At 42.8% G+C, this 22,386-nt stretch overlaps 1 protein-coding gene across 1 annotated transcript in view; it reads left to right on the top strand.

Annotated features, from left to right (window-relative positions):
- Positions 1-22,386, top strand: part of wu:fj29h11 (uncharacterized) — a 160,580-nt gene that overhangs the window by 63,407 nt on the left and 74,787 nt on the right. The window contains exons 13-20 of the mRNA XM_063030715.1: positions 2,063-2,229; positions 4,683-4,811; positions 8,231-8,412; positions 9,658-9,866; positions 10,877-11,110; positions 16,209-16,315; positions 18,764-18,964; positions 21,048-21,174. Coding sequence (XP_062886785.1) covers positions 2,063-2,229; positions 4,683-4,811; positions 8,231-8,412; positions 9,658-9,866; positions 10,877-11,110; positions 16,209-16,315; positions 18,764-18,964; positions 21,048-21,174 — 1,356 coding nt within the window. The remainder of the gene's footprint in view (positions 1-2,062; positions 2,230-4,682; positions 4,812-8,230; positions 8,413-9,657; positions 9,867-10,876; positions 11,111-16,208; positions 16,316-18,763; positions 18,965-21,047; positions 21,175-22,386) is intronic.

Here is a 22,386-nt window from a genome sequence, read left to right as displayed (position 1 = left end):
GTACTTGTCAATGTGGAGCAGAGAGCAAGTTTCTAAATCTGGTGGGAGCAAAAGACGTTGAGAGTGGTGAGGGTGGAGCGCCACGGGAGAGGTGGTAGAGAAAGAGTGCTGGGCAGAGGGTGGTGAGGGGGCTGTGAGACTCCAGGCAAGGTTGGTTTATTGATCATTACAGAATGTCTCTCTGGTGCTTCCCGCTCCCTCCCCTCTCCCTTCTCCTTTTCCCCACCATGATTCCCCTCTCCCTGTCCTCTTCCCACTCTCAGTCCACAACAGAGACCCATATCAGAATCAGGTTTATCATCACACGTCATGAAATTTGTTTTTTTTTGTGGCAGCAGTACAGTGTAATACATAAAATTACTACAGTACTGTGCAAAAGTCTTAGGCACCCTAGCTATATGTATGTGCAGTCAGGTGACAAACTTGGAGCATCTAAGGACAGATTGAACTAAATGGCCTGTTACTATACTACACAGGCAGTGTAATAAAAGCAGCAATTTCAGTTCTCATGAAAGGTTAATACAAAGATTAGCATTATTTGTCACATATACGTTGAAACATTGCAGCATACAATGTGTCGCTCGTGTCAGCGACCAGCACCATCCAAGGCTGTGCTGGGGGCAGCCCGCGAGTGTAGCCAGGCTTCCAGTGCCAATGTAGCACGCCCACAACTCACTGACCCTAACCCGTACGTCTTTGGAATGTGGGAGGAAACCAGAGCACCCGGAGGAAACCCACAGGGTCACGGGGAAGAACGTACGAATGTATGTTTCGATGTATGCGTCACCAATAAAAGTAATCTTAATCTCTCTTTTCACCTCTGAACAGCTGTACCTGTGCCAGGGTCTAACCTGTGATGCCCAAAATTAAGTTGATACCACTTAAAGTCAAAGTTCAAAGCAAATTTATTATTAAAGTACATAAATGTCATTGTATACTACCCCGAAATTCATTTTCTTGCAGGCATTCACAGAACAAGGAAGTACAATAGAGTTGGTGAAAAACTACACACAAATAAAGACTGACAAACAACTAATGTGCAAAATAAGGCAAACTAAAAATAATAAAAAGAAATTAATAATAAGTAATTAAATAAGTAACTACACTTGGCTAAATGAGTCCATTTGGGCGGCACGGTAGCTTAGCGGTTAGCACGACGTTTTCAGTACAGGCGATCCAGGTTCAATTCCCACTGCCGCCTGTAAGGAGTTTGTTTGCTCTCCCCATGACCATGTGGGTTTCCTGAGGGGTGATCCAGTTTCCTCCCACAGTCCAGAGATGTACCGATTCGTAGGTTTGTAAATTGTAAATTGCCCCGTGATGAGGCGAGGATTAAATCGGGGGGATTGCTGGGTGGTGTGGCTCAAAGGGCCAGAAAGGCCTATTCCACGCTGTATCTCAATAAAATTAAATTAAAATTTGTAAGGGCACAGCCGGAAGACCATATAGGAGCAAGATGAAGCTATGCAGACCATCACATCTACTGTGCCATTCAATGATATTTGATTTTTTTTTCAACCCCATTGTATTGTCCTGCCTTCTCCTGTCACAATGATTACAGAATCTAGTACCTCTCAAGAAGTCAAACACGAGGAATTTTGCAGATGCTGGAAATTCAAGCAACACAACTCAAAGTTGCTGGTGAACGCAGCAAGCCAGACAGCATCCCTAGGAAGAGGTACAGTCGACGTTTCGGGCCTAGACCCTTCGTCAGGACTAGATGAAGGGTCTCGGCCCGGAACGTCGACTGTACCTCATCCTAGAGATGCTGCCTGGCCTGCTGCGTTCACCAGCAACTTTGAGTTGTGTTACCTGTCAAGAAGTTCTGACTTCCTGCGTTAGGGATTGGCCTTACAAAAGGACTCCGATAGCAATCTAACCCTTCCTGCATAAACATTGTGCAAAGCTGCCCTTGCACTGTACAGTTCTACTAGTCCTGTGCTGATGTGTTTTAAGGTATTTTACTACACTAGCTGGCCCAATAGTTGCATGAATGTCGTTGCTGGTGGAAATCTGGGTGGTGTTAAGATTATTTGTGTGTGTCTCTCTCCTTGGTTTTCAGGATCCGTAAGAGAATATTTGCAGAAGAATCTCTCCGCTGTCACTGTGTCTTTGAATCTAGCCTATTTATCTCGGCTAGAGAAAAGGTTGGTCGAAGAATTCAAGTTGAAGGGCTTTGTTGCCCTGGGACATGGCACATTCCTGGAGTATCTGGTGAAGCACTCTCAGGTAAGTCTGTGGAGCTGTGTGTGCTCCCATTAAGATGGAAGTTAAGAAATTTTTGGCTTGACTTGCTCTGAGCTATTTTGCTCTTGTGTCATAAATTTACTTACAATGTGTATTTCTTGCTCTCCCCTCTAGCAGGTAATAGAGATTATAGATTAATAAGCATGATTGAACACAAAGAAAATAGCCTTCCAGCTCTCAAAAGATCAATTTCTATTTTGTGATTATATAGTCGTTGGGTCCTCTATGGTGCATTGAAGACTCTAATCTATTGCTATTGTTACTTGTTTGCAAATCCAACATCAATCAGAGGAACAGACAACTTTCCAGATGTAGAAAATCTAAATACTACAAATGCTGGGAATCTGGGGCATTAAAAATACCCAATCAGTCAAGCAGCGCAGAGAGTCGGGGCTAATAGTTATGTAGCACGTTGTGTCTGTTGGATCTCTGTTTAATTTCTGATCCTTGGGGTTCTTCCAGGAGTCAGGAATGAAGAACAGTCTTAATTTCAAGATTTCAGTTTATTTTAGAGTACAAGCAAACATACAAATACTATGCAAACTAAATAAAGAACTCAGAAACGATGCTAAAAGAGGTGTGTAGACAAAGGAGTAAAGAAGCCAAGATGGTGCTTCTGAAAAATCTAGCACTTTTATAATAAGATGAGGAAAATTGCTTAGATAGGAATGAATTAGTTAATAGACTACAGAATAAAACAATATGCTAGTGAAAAATGAGAAAAGTAATAATTTTCTTTCTGCCAGTGAGTGTGAAAAATACACAACTTTGTTAAAAAGTACAAATGTTGTAAAAATATTTTTTATTAAAAAACACAGTAGTTTCCAACATGCCTCACTACAAATATCCCACCCCAGCATCAGTTCTGCATTCTTCTACGCCTGCATTAGGTCTCTTAAATATTGTGTCTGACTCCACCACACCATGGAACTGAGATACAGCAGGACTAAGAATCAACTGTATTCAACATAAACAGTAACTTGTATTAGGAATTTACTGTGGTGTGTTGGCAATACACGCAACAAAAATCAACATTCAACAATTATAAAAAAAATTTAAAATAAAGTTAGAAATATGGATGTGGAATAAAATGTGTATAAACACATAAATACCAACATTCATAAAGATAAAGATTAGCGTAACCATTGTTTGTGTAACAAAATTTACGCATTAAATTTCATTCCTTACACCAAATGCAATACATTTGTTCCCCTTCATCAGGATGAAAGCACTTAGTGACCAGGACAGCCACAAGAAAATGTGGTTCTTGTCCTCACCTGCCACCCTAAGCCCCTCTGCATCCAACACATTCTCTACAGCTTCCACTATCTCCAAAGGGATCCTACCAACAAGCGTATCTTTATGTATTCCCCCCCCCAAGTCCTTTATCTTTCCCGCCCCCTGTCTTCACCTATCATCTTTTAGCTCTCCTCCTCCCCCTGCTTCCCCCCCACCCACACCTCTTGATCTGGCATCTTCCCCCTTCCTTTTCAGTACTGAGGAAGGGTCTCGGCCCGAAACATCAGCTGTTTCTACTTTTCCAGAGATGCTGCCTGACCTGCTGAGCTCCTCCAGCATTTTGTGTGTGTTGCTTTGTTCCATTTTAACAAGCTTCCATGTTTTTGCCTTAACTCTGGAGTCACTCCGCTCTGTTGTCCTCAGTAAACGAGAGTTGACCGAGAGTTTAAAGAACCCTCTGGCGGTCAGGGTCAAACATGGATGTTACGTCCTAGCTATCTAGATACGCATGCCGGCACACTATAAGCTGTTGCCCGTGTGACAGGCCCCCCTCCCCACACAGCTGATGAGTCCGGAGGAATGTTAGAGACCGATACAGTTTGGCACCAGCAGCGTTGTAGGGGCGTTGAACTCAACGTAGGATTGCCTTAGGGACTCCAGCTCCAGATTTTTCCCTTGGGGTTTACTACCAAAGCCTTCCCCATGAGTGGGTATAGCCATAAGGCAGCAGAGGTTTGAGATCAGAGTCTTCCCTCTCCTAGTTAAGCTGCCAGCCACGGCTGACGAGCCCCATCTGCCTGAAGTGACTGTTTTTAAGGTGCCAGTGATCCGCCTTTGCCCCTTCTCCTGTCAGTAGAAACGGTTTCACAGGGCTTAGTAGCAAGGCCGCACATTGCAGAGGCTATTTGAGACACATGTCATTGGGAGCATTTAATAGATAGTGGAAACTCACCCCCACCGTCTCCCCCGGCTATAACAACCTGAAAGATCTGATAGTTTAATAGCAGTGGCTTTTTTCATTCTGTAATCCATTACTATACCAGTGACCAGTGTGCATCACCTTGTGCACATATTGCTAACTGAACCTGATTCTAGACGTCAGGATAAATCACGCGGTGACCGCGGAGTGGAGGCCAGAAGAGCCACCCGGAACGGGAAGGGTTTCTGATCAAGAATGTTAATGCTTTGTAATCCAGCTGCTGGAAGAAGCTGCGGGGGGCATCCTGTTCCTGCAGCCACAAAGCGCCCGAAACTGTGGCTTCCAACCCAGCCACCAGGACGTGTACGAGTTCATCAGGCAATGTGGGACCCTTCAGGAGAGCATGGTAAGTAAAGTGTTGCACAGAAAGGGAGGGAGTAAAAGAAATCGGGATGAAATACATATAGGAACTAGTCAAAGTAAATTTGTTATCAAAGTGCGTACATGTTACCATATACATTATAAGGTGCCATATGTACGTATATGTTACTTAGGGACATTTAAGAAACTTTTAGATAGGCACATGGATGATAGAAAAATAGGTGGTTACATAGAGGGAGAGTTAGATTGATATTAGAGTAAGTTACAAGATTAGCACAACATTGTGACCTGAAGGGCCTGAATCGTACTGTGTTTTATTTACTATCTTGAGGTTTACTTTATTGCGGGTATTTACAAGAAAATAACAGCATGCAATAGAATTTATGAAAAACTATACACAATTTTATTTATTTATTGGGGTGCAGCACAGAACCAGCCCTTCTGGCCCTTCGAGTCTCACTGCCCAACAACCCCCCAGTTTAACCCTAGCGTAATCACAGGACAGTCAAGTCAGCTTTATTGTCATTTAGTTATGTACATGTATACCATCAAACGAGGCATTTCTCCAGGCAAAGATGTAAAGCAAAGTGGTGCACATAACACACAATAACTAACAAAAGTAAGGACAAAATCTACAGATGGATTACAGATAAATGAACAAACTTCAAGTGCTTAAATTAAATATTGTAAGGTACAGAACAGATTAACTGGTGACAGTTTGAATGTGATGTGTCAGTGAGTTCAGAAGCCTAAAGACCTGAGGGAGGAAGCTGTTTCCCACCTTGACCGTTCTTGTTTTCATACATCGTAGTCTCCTGCCTGATGGTAGAAAATCAGAGGATGCTGAGTGGATGAGGTGGATCCTTAATAATACTAAGGGCCCTGTGTATGCAGTGCTCCTGATAAATGTCCCCGATGGACGGTAGGGGGACTCCTATGATCCTCTGGGCTGTTCTCACAGTCCTTCGTAGGGTCTTCCGGCCCAGTGCTCGGCTGCTCCCATACCAGATGGAAATGCAACTTGTAAGGATTTTTTTTAGAAAGAAATTTTTTTAGCCAGAGGGTGGTGAACCTATGGAATTTGTTGCCACAGGCAGCAGTGGAGGCCAAGTCATTGGGTGTATTTAAGGCAGAGATTGATAGGTATCTGAGTAGCCAGGGCATCAAAGGTTATGGTGAGAAGGTGGGGGAGTGGGACTAAATGGGAGAATGGATCAGCTCATGATAAAATGGCGGAGCAGACTCGATGGGCCAAATGGCTGACTTCTGCTCCTTTGTCTTATGGTCTTAATGGTTCTCCTGTAAAATGCAGTTAAGCAGATAAGTTAATGACCAGTTACCTACCACCTGGCACGTCTTTGGAATGTGGGAAGAAACCAGAGCACCCAGAGGAAACCCAAGCAGTCACAGGGAGAATGTGCAAACTCTTTACAGAGGATGGTGGAGTTGAACCTGGGTCACTGGTGCTGTAAAAGCATATGCATTAAATTTACACTAATTTTATCCCTTTGCACTGCCTTACAGGCAGTGGCAGGATACTGACAAACAACCAAGGTGCAAAAGAAGGTGAATAGTCATAGTCATACTTTATTGATCCCGGGGGAAATTGGTTTTCGTTACAGTTGCACCATAAAAAATAGTAATAAAACCATAAATAGTTAAATAGTAATATGTAAATTATGCCAGTAAATTATGAAATAAATCCAGGACCAGCCTATTGGCTCAGGGTGTCTGACCCTCCAAGGGAGGAGTTGTAAAGTTTGATGGCCACAGGCAGGAATGACTTCCTATGATGCTCTGTGTTGCATCTCGATGGAATGAGTCTCTGGCTGAATGTACTCCTGTGCCCACCCAGTACATTATGTAGTGGATGGAAGACATTGTTCAAGATGGCATACAACTTGGACAGCATCCTCTTTTCAGACACCACCGTGAGAGAGTCCAGTTCCATCCCCACAACATCACTGGCCTTACGAATGAGTTTGTTGATTCTGTTGGTGTCTGCTACCCTCAGTCTGCTGCCCCAGCACACAAAAGCAAACATGATAGCACTGGCCACTACAGACTCGTAGAACATCCTCAGCATCGTCCGGCAGATGTTAAAGGACCTCAGTCTCCTCAGGAAATAGAGATGGCTCTGACCCTTCTTGTAGACAGCCTCAGTGTTCTTTGACCAGTCCAGTTTATTGTCAGTTCGTATCCCCAGGTATTTGTAAATAGTGCAAGTAAAAAATAAGTAATACTTAGAACATGAATTTAATTCAAGTTCAAGTCTAATTGTCAGTCAACCATGCACATGTATGCAGCTAAGAGAACAGTAATTCTCCAGGGCCCAGTACATACAGTCACACGCACAGCGCGCAGTTGTAGAATCCTTTGGACTGTGGAATCAGTTCAGAGTTGTGAGTGAAGTTATCTACACTGGCTCCTGATGGTTGAAGGGTGATAACTGTTGCTGAACCTGGTGGTGTGGGACTTACGGCTCCTGTAGCTCCTTGCTGATGGTGGTAGCGCGAAGAGAGCATGGTCTGGATTGCGTGAGTCCTTGATGATGTGGGCGTCACTGCCGCCTTCCTCCTCCTCCAAGGGCCAGAGCAGAAAGACACTCTCTGCTTGGTGGTTTCTTTCTGATAAATGCCACCCATCCCTTCTGTTTGTGGTAGTGTAAGATCAGATAAATTCCAGAGGAACTATACCTTCCGGACACAAAGTCCGAGAATGGATTGCATAACCAATATTATGATGCAGTGAATTTGTGCCAAATATGACATGAATGATTAATTTAAAAGGCAGTCTTTTTCTCAGCCAGAAGCCACCTCCTGACTTCGAGGTGTTATATCTCCCTTTGGCTTCTAATATCTTCGATCTCCTGGCATCGTTTCATCCTGTAGCATACTATAAATGCAAGCAGGCTTTTTACGCTGAGGTTGGGTGAGACTAGAACTGGAGGTCGTTGATTAAGGGTGAAAGGTGAAATGTTTAAGGGGAACATGAGGAGGAACTTCACTCAGAGTGGTGAGAGTGTGGAACGAGCTGCCAGTGGAAATGGTAGATGCCGTTTCGATTTCAAGATTGAAGAGAAGTTTGGGTAGGTACATGGACGGGAGGGGTATGGTCCCAGTGCAGGTTGATGGGCCAAAGCAGAGTAACAGTTCAGCATGTAGATGGGCTGAAGGGCCTGTTTGTGTGCTGTGATCTATGATTTTATGACTATGATAGTCTGAGTTTGTTTGCTCACTTTCTTTATCTGTGTATTTTCTAGTAAATTGAAGAATTGATGCCCTAGAATTGTTCTCAAAATGGTCAACATTCTGAGTCATAAATAGCTGATGTTTGTTCTTGGGAAATTTAATGAACATTTTGTGCTATGTACACCCCTTGTTCATCTTCTGAGTTAAAAGATCTGCATATTGCTTTTCCTGAATATAACTTCTGTGATTTCAGTTTCCAGCAATTGAAGCTGCTTTAAGAAGTCAGTTCATGGTGAAGGACGTCAAGGAATTTGGTCTCGGAGCATTATCCAATCTGGTGAAAATGGTGCAACGTCAAGCCAAGTCCCACAGTGACTATAATAGTTTCCAAAGTTTGGTGTTGTATGAAGCCACGCTCTTTGTTAACGAACCCAGGTGAGGTTCAGAAATTAAACCTCCTACATCCGGGAAATTCATCTGGAGCACCTGGAGAAAGAAATGATAATTATCAGAGCTTTACTTAAAATCTGCCGCAGCTTTAAGTTAAAGGAATATTGTATTTCTGTTCTTCATATGTTTTTGTCCCTGACTGCATATGTTGGTTGTTTTTATTAAACTGTGTGCTTGCACCCCATCTACTTCACCAGAATCAGGTTTAATATCGCCAGCAGATGCCATCAAATTTGTTGCAGTACGATGCAATGCATAAAAACCTATAAATTACAATTTTATATTACAACTATACTCAGAAATATATACATTAAAAACACACACTCACACTCACTCACACTCACACACACTCTCGCACACACTGTCACACACAGTGTTCATATGTTCAATGTCCATTCAGAATTTCAATGACTGAGGGGTAGAAACTGCTCCTGAATCACCGAGTGTGGGTCTTCAGGCTCCTGTAGCTCCTTCCTGATGGTAGCAATGGAAAGAAGGCATGACATGGGTGGTATTGGTCCTTGATGATGGTTGCTGACTTTTTGAGGCATCATCTTTGTAAGACATCCTTGATGCTGGGGTGGCCAGTACTCATGATGGAGCTTTGCAGCTTCTTCCGATCTTGTGCAGTAGCCACTCCGTACCAGATGGTTATGAAACATTTGTAGACATTTGCAAAAGGCTTTGCTGACATACCAAATCTCCTCAAACTGCTAAAGAAATATAGCCACTTCTTTGTAACTGCACCAATTTGTTGGGCCCAGGATAGATCTTCAGATAAGTTGACACATGGGAACTCGAAACTGCTCACTCTTTCCACTGCTGATCCCTCAATGAGGACGTGTGTGAGTGACGTTTGAACTGTTCCTAGCCGTGTATCTGGCTTCTTCCCCCCTCCCTTCCAGTCCTGAAATATTCACTGTTCATTCCCCCTCCACTGATGCTGCCTGACCTGCTGAGCTCCTCCAGTATTTTGTGTGTGTCGCTCTGGATTTTCAGCATCTGCTGAATCTCTTGTGTTTGTATTGTGTAGTTAATGTTTTTATGCAAAGAATATCTAATCCTTTCTAATTAACCCCCAAACTTTTATTAACTAATTAATAACTTGTACAATATTTCAATGATTTGTGTCTAAAGCTTTGCAGATTCAACTGACAGTTCCTATGTTTTTAAAAGCTGTTTGAGGATATTATGTGGCTGCAATTAATCAAAATAATTCTGTCTTTTAAGTTATTGCAACACCGAAGCAAATAATTCAGTGGGTCTGCTTGGGGACCTGAGTAAGCAGCAGGCTTTGATATGTCTGCTGAATACCCCTCTACTGGAGGATCTCGCCGAATGGTCACAATGGGAGCTGGTGTTCCAGCCACAGCATGGTTCACTGAAGGACTTCATCGAAAGAAACTGCAGCGAAAAAGCGACTCAGCTTGGTGTAGGAGGTAAAAATCTGATGCATTGTATCTTAATGCTGATTTATAGTTATGGTTTGAATGTGGATCATGTGCTAGGATGCATATTTAAATGCCTAGTTGTTAACTGCACCACTGCATATCACCAGCACCATCTTTATCTACAGTCAGGTAGAGAGAGCAGCGAAAGGCAAGTGAAGACATTAATACAGAACAGTACAGCACAGTACTGTTGTTCTGACCTTTAACCTACTCTTCAATCTAGATCAATCTAACCCTTCCCTCCTACATAACTCTCCATGTCTCTATCTTCCACGTGCCTATCTAGGCGATTCTTAAATACCCCTGAGTGTTAAAGATCCTCCTCACTTTCCAAAGGTCAGAATTCAACATATTGCTGTGTGCCTTGGTCAAAATTCTTCCCTTAGTGCATTGTGTGGGACTGGCAGCATTTGTGGTATTTAGCCTAATCATAATGCATGAATCTGAGGTCTGAGGTGGACCCATGGGATGTGGAGGTCCCGGGGATGGGGGGGGGCGGGGGTGGTTGCTGGGAACGTTGTGATCCTGGGCTGAGTTAGAGTTAGGGTTGTGGTCCCTCAGCCATCAGGCTCTTGAACCAGTGGGGATAACTCATTCAACTTCACTTGCCCCCCAAAATGTTCCCACACCTTATGGTATAACCTATGGATCCACTTTCAAGGACTCTTCATCTCATGTTCTCAATATTTATTGTTTGTTTATTTATTATATTTTCGTCTCTCTCTTGCACAGTTCACCTTTTACATGTTGGTTGTTTGTCTGGTCTGTTGATTGTTGTCTTTCATTGATTCAGTTATGGTTCTTGGAGTTACTGAGTATGCCCACAAAAAAATGAATCTCATGGTTGTATATAGTGATGTGTATGTACTTTGACAATAAGTTGCTTTGAACTTCAAACTATAGTTGCGATGAAACGGATGTCTGTGAAGTGCCCTGAGACATGAAGCACTGAATGCACCCTGCAAACGCATACAGTAATTGTTTTCTCTCCCCTGCAGGGTCAGCTGTGCTGAATGACTTGATCGCCATGGAAGTGAAGCCAGGCGTGCTCCTGAGGCTCACCACTCAAACCAACCCTGACCTCTTTGCTCAGGCTGTTAGGTCACATGACCCCATAGGGACAGCAGGCCACTTGGTTTCCATAGTAACTGCAGACGGATTAAGGAATGCTCCCTTATCCTTACTAGCCAATCACGTGGAATCTGCTTTGGCGATTTTGGGAAGTTTAGAAGGTAATATTTTTTGTGCAGTTCTTTGACAAATTCTTCAATCTATGTTACTGCAATGGCTCCATCTCTCTTACCTTGCTGATGAAACACACACAAAATGCCAGAGAGACTTAGCAGGCCAGGTGGCATCTTATAGAAATGAGTAAACGGTCAACGTTTCGGACCGAGACCCTTCCTTCAGCAGGACTGGAAAGGAAGGGGAGTAGTCAGAGTAAGAAGATGAGGAAGAAGTATAAGGTGGTAGGTGATAGGTGAAACCGGGAGGGGGTGAAATAAAGAGCAGTAAGTTGATTGGTGAAAGAGATAAAGGGCTAGAGAAGGAGGAATTGGATAGGAGAGGGCAGAAAAAAGAGAACTGGGAAGGTGTACCAGAGGGAGGTGATGGGCAGGCAAGGAGAAAAGGTAAGAGAGGGAAACAGAAATGGGGAATGATGAAGGAGAGGAGGAAGGGCTAATTACTAGAAATTCGAGAAATTGATGTTCATGCCTTCAGGTTGGAGGCTACCAGATGTGGTTCAGAAGATCAAAATACAGTTGGAACAAATAGATTGCTTTATTTCTCGTGAGTGGTAGCAAACAGTTTGAGAAGATGTCAAGTCAGAAACTGTGCATTGTTCTGTGAAGTAAGTCTTTACCTCATTTTCAGAGTGATGGAATGTTAATGAGTGCATTCTCCTCTTCAGCTTCCTGTATATGGCCTTATCACATGCTCCAAATAAAGGCACAGAATATATTTTGTTCTGATGAAGGAGCTCAGCCCTAAACATTGTCTCGGCCTGAAATGTGGACTGTACTCTTTTCCATAGATGCTGCCTGGCCTGCTGAGTTCCTTCAGTAATTTGTGTGTGTTGCTTGGATTTCCAGCATCTGCAGATTTTCTCTTGTTTGTCATGGGCTGTTTATTCCCTTTTGTAGATGCTGCCTGACCTACTGAGTTACTCTGGATTTCCAGCAACTGCAGAAGCTCCTGTGTTAGGGTTTATTTTGATTCATTTAGCTGAGAAATGAAAATAAGCTGTTGTAACTGTGAACGAAGTCACTGGGGAGACGCAGCTGGTAGATAAAAGTCTTTATTTAGGACACTCACAGCCTGGCAGCCTTTGAAGTCATGAGAGATGCAGAGACAGTCACTAGACTGGATAAATCTATAACCAAAGCCTTTTCTCTTCGTTTTGACTCTCCATCCACACTGAAACAGCGTTTTCCTCCCCCAAAAACAGAGCTTTTCTAAAACACTCTCCAGAGTGGTTAAATCTGAAAACACCGGCTGGCTGTTGTAGTGTGTACGGGGGGTAGCCGGCTAATTTTAAAATCGCTGTCATGACCTGCTGGAACAAATGGTGACAGCAGCGCGGTATTTCATTGTTTTCATGAACACAACCTCCAACACCTCAACAACAATATCTGACAATAGATGTGTAACAGCCTAATATAACATTGTATGGAAACACTGATACAAAATACTGATGCAGACATGTTTTATACATTTAACACGGTGTTTTATTAATGTATTGCTTGTGCAGACATTCAATAGATACAATTGTCACTTTTGCCCAGTAACTTGTTTTATTGCACATGTTAAATGCAGCAAAATAATACACAAAGACATGGCAAAAGTAAAGGCAAACAAATGAGGTAACAGCAAATTTCACTTTTGCCCAGTAACAAGCCTTACTGCATTTAGTTGTAACTGTTGTCCCTTTCATCGGTGAAGAGACTATGGCGGTAGGAAATGTTTCTGGACAAATGCACACCAAGTATACAGTTTCCTCTTCACTTGTTTTCTGTGTGTCCTGCGGATACCCAGTAGGAGGAGATTCGCCCAAATATCCGTTTTAATGTGGACTGAGGCATTTTCAAAAACGCCTAATATGGACACCTGTCGTTTTTACGTGAAACCGGCGTTTTCAAAATTATCCGGTCTAGTGTGGACGTAGCCAGAGACTCCCCAACCTAACATTACAGCACATTTTTATATGTTAAAGACCAAAGGTAACAGGATAATTTATATAGCTGCTATGCCCTCATAATGTCTCTTTTGAGTTGCATGTAGTTTTCCAATTCCTGGATCTTTCCACCAATGCACTCAAAGTGAGTGTTAATTACTGTGGTCTCTGAGTCGTATACATTCATGCATATGCAGACGTCTCCAGTTGATTGGGTGCTTCCTGTTCCAAGCTGCATTCCCCACCAGAGCTGCATTTTAAATTTAATCCACAATCCATATTCAGATCTAAAGGTTGTTTGATGTCGAATTAATATTTGCTATCTTGCATCTCCAAAATACACCCTAACACAAACCAAAACAATAGAATTTAGAGAAGTGTAGAACTTGGATTTATTTCCAAGCAAACCCAAAATTAGCTACAGGAGTGAGTAGGCCATATATACTAGGCTGCATCTAAGCAATTTAACTAATGTTCAGTTTGTTGGGAAGTACTTTTACCTTTCTGCAGGTTTTAAGAACCCACATTACAATTAGGCTGTTCAATACATTGGTCCAAAGAAATCCATTTCACCACTCACACTCAATGAATCTTTTCAAGATTGTTTAACGTCGTTTCCTGTACATGGGTGTAAGGAGTACAAAATAATTGTTGCTCTGGATAAAAAAAAAACACACATAAGATAAAGAACACAATAAGAATACAAAAAAATGCAGTAAGTATAAATACATAATTTAGCTTATATACATGGATTGATTGTATGTCCATAAAGTGATATTAGGCTCAGCATAATGTGACTGATTTTGACTGTGTAGGATGTGTTTTGAGACCATGAGAGGTTGTGTGTGATGTGCACTCCCAAGAGTTTGAAACTGCTCGCAGTTTCCACTGCTGTGTTGCCAATGTAAATGTGGGGGGTGTGAGTTCTCCTGAAGTCGATAATCAGCTCCTTTGTCTTGTTAACATTAAGAAAAAGGTTACCTGCCTGGCACCAGTCCTCAAGCTCTTCCACCTCCTCCGTGTAAGCCATCTTGTTGTTGATGATCAGTGTACTTGGCGATGTGATTGCTCGGGTGTTTGGCTGTGTAGGCATGTGTGACCGGTGTACAGAAATGGGCTCGCCACATAGCCCATTGGATCCAGTTGGATTTGGCTGGGAATTAATACCTAACCTATTCAACCTTTCCCTATAACTCAAGTCCTCAAGTCTTGGCAACATCCTTGTAGGTGCTCCCCATGCTCTTTCAGTCTTATGGATAGCTTTCTTGTAGGTAGGAGATCAGAACTGCCTTGAGTTGTGTTAAGTACTACTAATAATGAATGGGTATGAAAGCACGTTTCTCCAGGCTCAAGGACAGCTTCTGTCCCATTGTCATAAGGCTATTGAACAGTCCCCTAGAACAAAAAGATTGACTCTTGACCTCACAATCTACCTCGATAAGGCCTTGCACCTTATTGACGGCCTGTGCGCTGCAGTTTCTCTGTAACACTGTATTCTGCACTCTGTTATAGTTGGTGACATACCAAATCTCCTCAAACTCCTAATGAAAAATAGCCGCTGCCACCTCTTCTCTGTAGTTGCATCGACATGTCGGGTCCAGGTTAGATCCTCGGAGATATTGACACCCAGGAACGTGAAATTGCTCGCTCTCTCCACTTCTGACCCCTCGGTGACGACTGGTGTGTGTTCCCTTGTCTTTTTTGAAGTCCACAATCAGTTCTTTGGTCTTACTGACGTTGAGTGCAAGGTTGTTGCTGCAGCACCTCTCAACCAGCTGATCTATCTTGCTCCTGTACGCCTTCTTGTCACCATCTGAAATTCCACCGGCAATGGTTGTATCGTCAGCAAATTTATAGATGGCATTTGGGCTGTGCCTAACCACACAGTCATGGCTGTCGAAAGGGTTGAGCGATGGGCTAACTACACGTCCCTGAGGTGCACCGGTGTCTGTAATCATGCATTACATTGTACTGCTGCCACAAAGTCATAAATTTCATGATATATGCCAGTGATATTAAACCTGATTTTGATTCTGATTGCAAACAAGAGAAAATCTGCAGATGCTGGAAATCCAGGCAACACGCATAAAATGCTGGAGAAACTCAGCAGGCCAGGTAGCCTCTACGGGAAAGAGTATAGATGACGTATCAGGCCGAGACCCTTCGGCAGGACTGGAGATAAAAAGATGAGGTGTCAGAGTTAGAAGGAGGTGGAGGGAAGGAAGAAACACAAGGTGATAGGTGAAAGCAGAAGGGGTGAAATAAAGAGCTGGGAAGTTGATTGGTGCAAGAGGTTCAGGGCTGGAGAAGGGGGAATCTGATAGGAGAGGTCAGAAGGCCATGGAAGAAAGAAAAGTGGGAGGAGCACCAGAGGGAGGTGATGGGCAGGTCAGGAGATGAGGTGTGAGAAGGAAATGGGGGTGTGCAATGATGAAGGGGGAGGGGGTGCATTACCAGAAGTTCGAGAAATCGATGTTCATGCCATCAGGTTGGAGGCTACCCAACTGGATTTTTTTGTTGTACTACCTCGGTGGACTGCTATGATATATGGATGCCATGCAAAACAACATTTTTCTCTACATGTGGCGATAGTAAACCAGTGACATTAAACATCGACCATCCCTTCATTTCCATAGATGCTGCTTGACCCACTGACGTCCTCTGGCTGTTTGACTTTTAAACATTTTTTAATGGAACTTATGTTTAAAGATGACCTGTGTTGTTGACTGTGAGGGTTTGCGTAATGCCTGTGCATCTATCTGAAATGAATAATGAAATTTCAGTGCTGTTGCTTAAAACTAAATTTGAAGCCAGATTGAGGCTTTCTTCCCATTGTCGAATGAACAGGAAATTAGCAACTTATTCTCAGTGTAAACACGAGGCTGGAAATCCAGAGTAACACACACTAAACACTGAAGGAACTCAGCATCAATGGAGAGGAATAAACTGTTTTGACAGCATATAGATATGCCCAAAGATTAACACTAGTTAGTAATTTATTGAACTGTAAATGAAATGTTATACTTGGTTAGAGTGATTGTTAAAACCACTATGTTGACATTTCAGGCTGAGACCCTTCATTTATTCTCAGATTGTGGTTATTACATTGATTTCTGCCAACGTTTGACACCTTTTATTTGTATTTCCCTGCACAGAAACGAACTTGGAGACTGAAAGCCGATCGCCACATCGAGCTGCCAAATTTATTATTGATTGTCTTGTCAGGATTCCAATAAGACTTTGCAAATCACTTTTACAGAAGGTACACTATTATATGAATATCATGTGACTTGTGTGTCTGATGGGATAGTTTTAACATGCCACTATAACCAACTGGTCCAAGACCAGAGGATACACCCTCAGAAGAGAGGGGTGTCAATTTAGAATGGAGATGAAGAGGAACTTCTTTAGCCAGAGAGTGGTGAATTCGTTGCCACAGGCAGCTGTGGAAGCCAAGTCTTTGGGTATATTTAAAGTGGAGGTTGATAGGTTCTTGATTAGTCAGTGTGTCAAAGGTGACAGGGAGAAGGCAGGAGAATGAGGTTGAGAGAGATAATAAATCAGCAGTGATGGATTGGCAGAGCAGACTCGAAGAGCCAAGTGGCCTAATTCCAAAATTTCATCAACAGTTCAGTAGATTACTAATTAGTGTTCATTTTTGGGCATATCTGCACTTGCTGTCAGATTAAGAACATTCTCTTTGCAAGCCAGATCTGTCAAAATGGCAGATTGTCCAGTCCGTTTGTGATGCCGAGCACTGAATGATGTAGTCTGTTCGACTGTGCAAGGTATGTTCAAAGTTCCTGCTGCTCTGTACTTTCCAGCAGCTATGATTACTGTCTCCAAGGGATAACTTTCCAGCATAATAACCACTTGGAGACTGGGGTCAGTAAAGAACAGGCAGTCTGTTGACCTGCACAATGCTCATAAAGGCCGCAAAGAGGAATTCATTCTTAGTGAATTCTTCTTTGAGCTTAGTGACGTGTCATGACAACAACCTTTCCCTCAATGTCAGCAAAGCAAAAGAGCTGGCCGTTGAACTCAGGAAGGTGGGGAGCAGTACCCGTGCTCCTGTCTGCACAGCAGTGTTGAGTAGGTTGAGAACTACAAGCTCCTGGGAGGGGTATTACCAGTAGCCTTCCGTGATCTAACCACATAGACGCCACAGCCAAGGAGGCTCACCAACACCACTACTTCCTCAGGAGGCTAAAGAAATTTGGCGTGTCCCATCAACTCTTCCCAATTTTTATCAATGCACCATAGGCAGAACCCTCTCTGGATACATAACAGATAGGCATGGCAACTGCTCTGCACGTGATCACACAAAACCAGACTCCCTTCTGTGGACTCTGTCTGACTACTCAATGCCTTGGTAAACCAGCGGCAAAGACCCCACCCACACCAGACATTCTCTCTTCTCCCCACTTCCCTCAGGCAGAAGGTACAAAAGCCTGAAAGCACATCAAGCCCAAGGACAGCTTCTCCCCTGCTGCTATAAGGCTATCAAATAGTTCTCTGTACTTTTTTTTTTAAATATAATTTTTATTGAGTTTTCAAAGTGAATACATGAAAAGATAATGTCTACCCTCCCCCCTCCCCTTAACCCTCCCCCCCGATATATACTCCTACCTAAAAAAAAGAAAGAAAGAAGAAAAAAGAGAACTGCCTGGATATTGGAAGGTTTCCACATGCTCCATGGGATTCAAAATAAATTTAGTATATTTATTTATTACTTTCCCCAAGGGACCAACATCTTATCATTGGAGCAACTAAATATGCCATCCTATCTTTTGTAAATAAGGGGACCAAATATTCAAAAATGTTTCATATTTATCTCTTAAATTACAAGTAATTTTTTCGAGTGGAATAGAGCTAGCCATTTCATTGTTCCAATGATTCATACTTAAATACGAATTGGATTTCCAAGTAACTGCTATAGCCTTCTTAGCTACTGCCAATGCAATTTTTATGAATTCTTTCTGATATTTATTCAATTTAAGTTTTGGTTTTATCCCTTCTATATCACCTAATAGAAATAATACAGGGTTATGTGGAAGTTGAGTTCCAGTAATTTGTTCCAATAAGACTCTTAAATTTCTTAAACTCTTAGACGTTCGACTTAGATTAGTACGGTATAATTTTTTACACCAATTATATATTACACCACAAAAAATAAATAGATTAAATTCAAATTTATCTGATCAATGCTTTTGGTGTAATCAAGAAATTGGTACTTTCTTACATTCTACTTGGTCTTGTTCTAAAATTCAACCTTTTTGGATAAGTTCTCTGTAGTCTTGACCCACAATCTACCTCGTTATAATTTTGCACTTGTCTTTTATCTGCCCTGCATTTTCTCCGTAGCTGTTCCACTTTATTCTGCATTCTGTCATTGTTCCACTTCAATGCACTGTGTAATGATTTGATCTGTACAGACAATCTGCAAGGCATGTCTCACTAGAGGTGACAATAATAGTCCAATTCACTCTCCAAAATAAATAATTTGCTAACTTGTCATTGTCCTTTTCCGCATCAGTCGGTCATGAGACAGAGATTTGGTGGGGATGTCACAGAAAGAGTTTACAAAATAATATTGTTGATCTGTGAATAAGCAATTAGCTGCAGTAGTGCTTGTATCTTTGGTGTGCCAAAGTAGAATTAACAAAATACTGTAATTAATTAAATAATTGGAAACATTTGTAAATTACAGGTCTTCCTAGAACCATTTTCCAGAGTCGTTGGGCAGTCTGAATCTAAGGAAATCCTTCTGCAAACAGCAGAAGGTTCCTTCCGGAATCTAAGCCGACTGCATGAACTGGGAATTCTTCTGGGAATCACAGAATGGAGGAGGCACTATCATTCCAAACTGGGTTCTGCCCACCTTGTTTCCATTGCATCACAAACCTTAAAGGTGAGTCCTAATGTCAAAGGGCTTGAAATTGTTTATAGACACTTAACAGGTTGGTGGGCACACAAGGGGAAATCTGTTTTGACACAGGATCTCGAGTCCGTGCTGTCTAAAAATTGCCTTATATTTTAGATGTTCATTTCTTCCTACTCTGCATTCCCATTACTTTCTACTTTTAAATTAGAATTTTGTGTACCACTAATCATGATTCTGTCCTGCCACGATGAGGCCACAGTCAGGTTGGAGGAGCAGTGCCTCTAGGTAGCCTCCAACCTGATGAGTGAACATTGATTTCTCTAACTTCTGGTAATTTCTTCCCCCACACTCTCTTTTTCCATTCCCCATTTTGGCACCCTCTCACGCTGCCTTCTCACCTGCCTACATATCCCTCTGGTTCTCCTCGTGTTTTTGAACTCTGCTCCGTCTGCCAAAGGCAGAATTTCCAGGTGGCCAGCTATTTTAATTCCTATCCTGTTCCCATTCTGACATGTCAGTCTGTGGCTTTCTCTTTTGCCGCAATGAGGCCACTCCCAGGTTGGAGGAACAACACCTCATACTCTAACCTGATGGCATGAACATCGATTTCTTCTTCCAGTAATTTTTTTCTCTTTTTTTTCTATTTCCCTCTCCTTTCCTTCTTCTTGTCCTCCTTACTCTAGCCTCTTATCTCTTCTTCTCACTTAACTATTACCTCCCTGGTGCCCCTCCTTTCCTTTCTCCCATGGTCCACTCTTCTCTCCTCCTTCAGCCTTTTACCTCCTCTACCTGTCCCCTGGCAGCTTCTCACGCCATCCCCCTCACCTCATCTCGCCTACCACCAGCCAGCTTGTGCTGCTCCTCCTCTCCCCACCTCCTTATTCTGGCTTCTTTCCCGTTCCCTTCCAGACCTCAAACCTTGACTGTTTATTTCTCTCCGTCCAACTTGCTGGGTTCCCCTAGCATTTTGTGTTTGATGCTCTGGATTTTCCAGTGTCTGCAGAACTTCTTGTGTTTGTGATCGTAGTGATTCTTTTTATCTAAGAGTCATCCAAGGCTTTCTGTGTGTTGTTTACTCACCCCCTTCACTGTTCTGAATTGCTTCGCTGAGATCTAGCAGTGACTTTGATTCAACAGCAGTCATCCTGACTAGTGCGTTTTCTGGAGCCTGTGGCAGTGGCTGAGTAATCCTGAACACGGCGGCATTAGTCTGTAGTTCAGTGGCCGCAAGGTAATGTTGCAGCTCTATAAAGCTCTGGTCAGACCGTGCTTGGAGCACTGTTCCGGTCCCCACATTATAGGAAGGATGTGAAAGCTTTAGAGAGGGTGCAGAGGAGATTTACCAGGATGCTGCCTGGATTAGAGAGTGTGTCTTATGAGGAAATGTTAAAGGAGCTAAGATTTTTCTCTTTGGAGTGAAGGAGGATGAGAGGTGACTTGATAGAGTTGCTCAAGATGATAAGAGGCTTAGATAGAGTGGACATTTGCCTAGGGCGGAGATGGCTAATATGAGGCGTCATTTTAAGGTAATCAGGGAAAAGTATAGGGGGAGATGTCAGAGGTAGGTTTTTTTTTTACACAATGATAGTTTTTGAGGTCGCACTGCCAGGGGTGGTGGTAAAGGCAGGTATATTAGGGACAATTGTGAGACTCTTAGGTAGGCACATGGTTGATAGAAAACTGAAGGGCTATGTAGGAAGGAAGGGTTAGATTGCCTTAGAGTAGATTAAAAGGTTGGCGCAACATTGTTGGGTGATTGGACTGTATAGTGCTTTATCTTCTAATTTGTCAGATGTAAATTTTATTTCAGGATCCTTTAATGTGCAAGAGCTCTGAACAGAGTTGAGTCCTGACTCATATTTTGGCTAGTGACTAATTTAGCTTTGCGATACTTAATAAGGTGTATGAAATGATCTTTTAATTGCACACCCATATTCTGAATTTATGCCCACATTTGACTCTCCCAGATATAAACAGATTAAAATATTACTTTCCATTATTTTTATTTTGTTTTAAAAAGGAAAGCCGGAAATTGTTCGCATGTAGGAAGTTGTAGTTTTAGGTGAAGACCAAATCTTATTTCTAAATGTCATTGTAAATTATGTTACAGACGACAGATTCTGTGTCGCAGAGTAGTAGATCTTCATTCATGAGCTTGAGTGATGATGAAGCTGGTAATATTACTGTCCCTGAATCAGAAGTCGACATTGGATCTGAAAGCACATCTGCCAGTTCAGGTAAGGAACATTTTAAAACTACTCAACACAAGGTTATGCATGTGCTGGAAATCCAGAGTAACATCCGCAAAGTGCTGGAGGAACTCAGCAGATCAGGCAGCATCTGTGGGAGGGATTAAAGAGGCTGAGACCCTTCATCAGGACTGGAAAGAAACGGGGGCTGAAGCCAGAATAAGGTGGTGCAGGAAGAGAAGGTGTACAAGGTGATAGGTGAGACCAAGCGAGGGGAAGGTGGGTGGGTGGGGGAGTTAGATGAAGTGAGAAGCTGGGAGGTGATTGGTGGAAAAGATAAAGGGCTGAAGAAGAAGAAGAAGGAATTTGATAGCAGAGGAGAGTGGGCCATGGGGGAAAGGGAAGGAGGAGAGGCACCAGAGGGAGGTGATGTGGGCTGGTGAGGGGAAGAGAAGGGATAAGAGTGGAGCTAGAAATGGGAATGGAAAAAGAGGGAACAGGGGAGAAATTACAGGTGGCTACCCAGACAGAATACAAGGTGTTGCTCGTCCAACTTGAGAGCAGCCTCGTTAGTTTTAAAACTACTTCCATCTTCTGAAAGAATTGCTTTTGTTCTGGGAAACATTTCAGGCTTTCTGCAGCCCTCTTGCACCTCACCCAGGAAGCTATTGGGCACAGCCGAGCCAAACTCTTCCCTACTGAATGCCTGCAAGTGTCTGGCAGGAGTCACTGTGACATCTGGGGTGGGCAGCATTGCCAGAGTGGCTCAGGGGCAGCTTCTACCTTGCTGTTGTCCGACCCTTGAATGGACTGCTTGTATGCTAAAGATGAAGTCTTGATCTTCCAATCTACCGCTTCGTAGCCCTTGGCTTTTGAGTCTCATAGTCATAGTCATACTTTATTGATCTCGGGGGAAATTGGCTTTCGTTACAGTTGCACCATAAATAATTAAATAGTAATAGAACCATAAATAGTTAAATAGTAATATGTAAATTATGCCAGTAAATTATGAAATAGTCCAGGACCAGCCTATTGGCTCAGGGTGTCTGACCCTCCAAGGGAGGAGTTGCAAAGTTTGATGGCCACAGACGGGAATGACTTCCTATGATGCTCTGTGCTGCATCTCGGAGGAATGAGTCTCTGGCTGAATGTACTCCTGTGCCCAACCAGTGCATTATGTAGTGGATGGGAGACATTGACCAAGATGGCATGCAACTTGGACAGCATCCTCTTTTCAGACACCACCGTGAGAGAGTCCAG

This window comes from Mobula hypostoma, chromosome 22 (genome assembly GCF_963921235.1).
Source record: "Mobula hypostoma chromosome 22, sMobHyp1.1, whole genome shotgun sequence".
In the NCBI taxonomy this organism is placed as follows: Eukaryota; Metazoa; Chordata; class Chondrichthyes; order Myliobatiformes; family Myliobatidae; genus Mobula; species Mobula hypostoma.
Note: the sequence above shows the minus strand (reverse complement) of the source record. Positions and strands in the feature narration are given on the sequence as shown.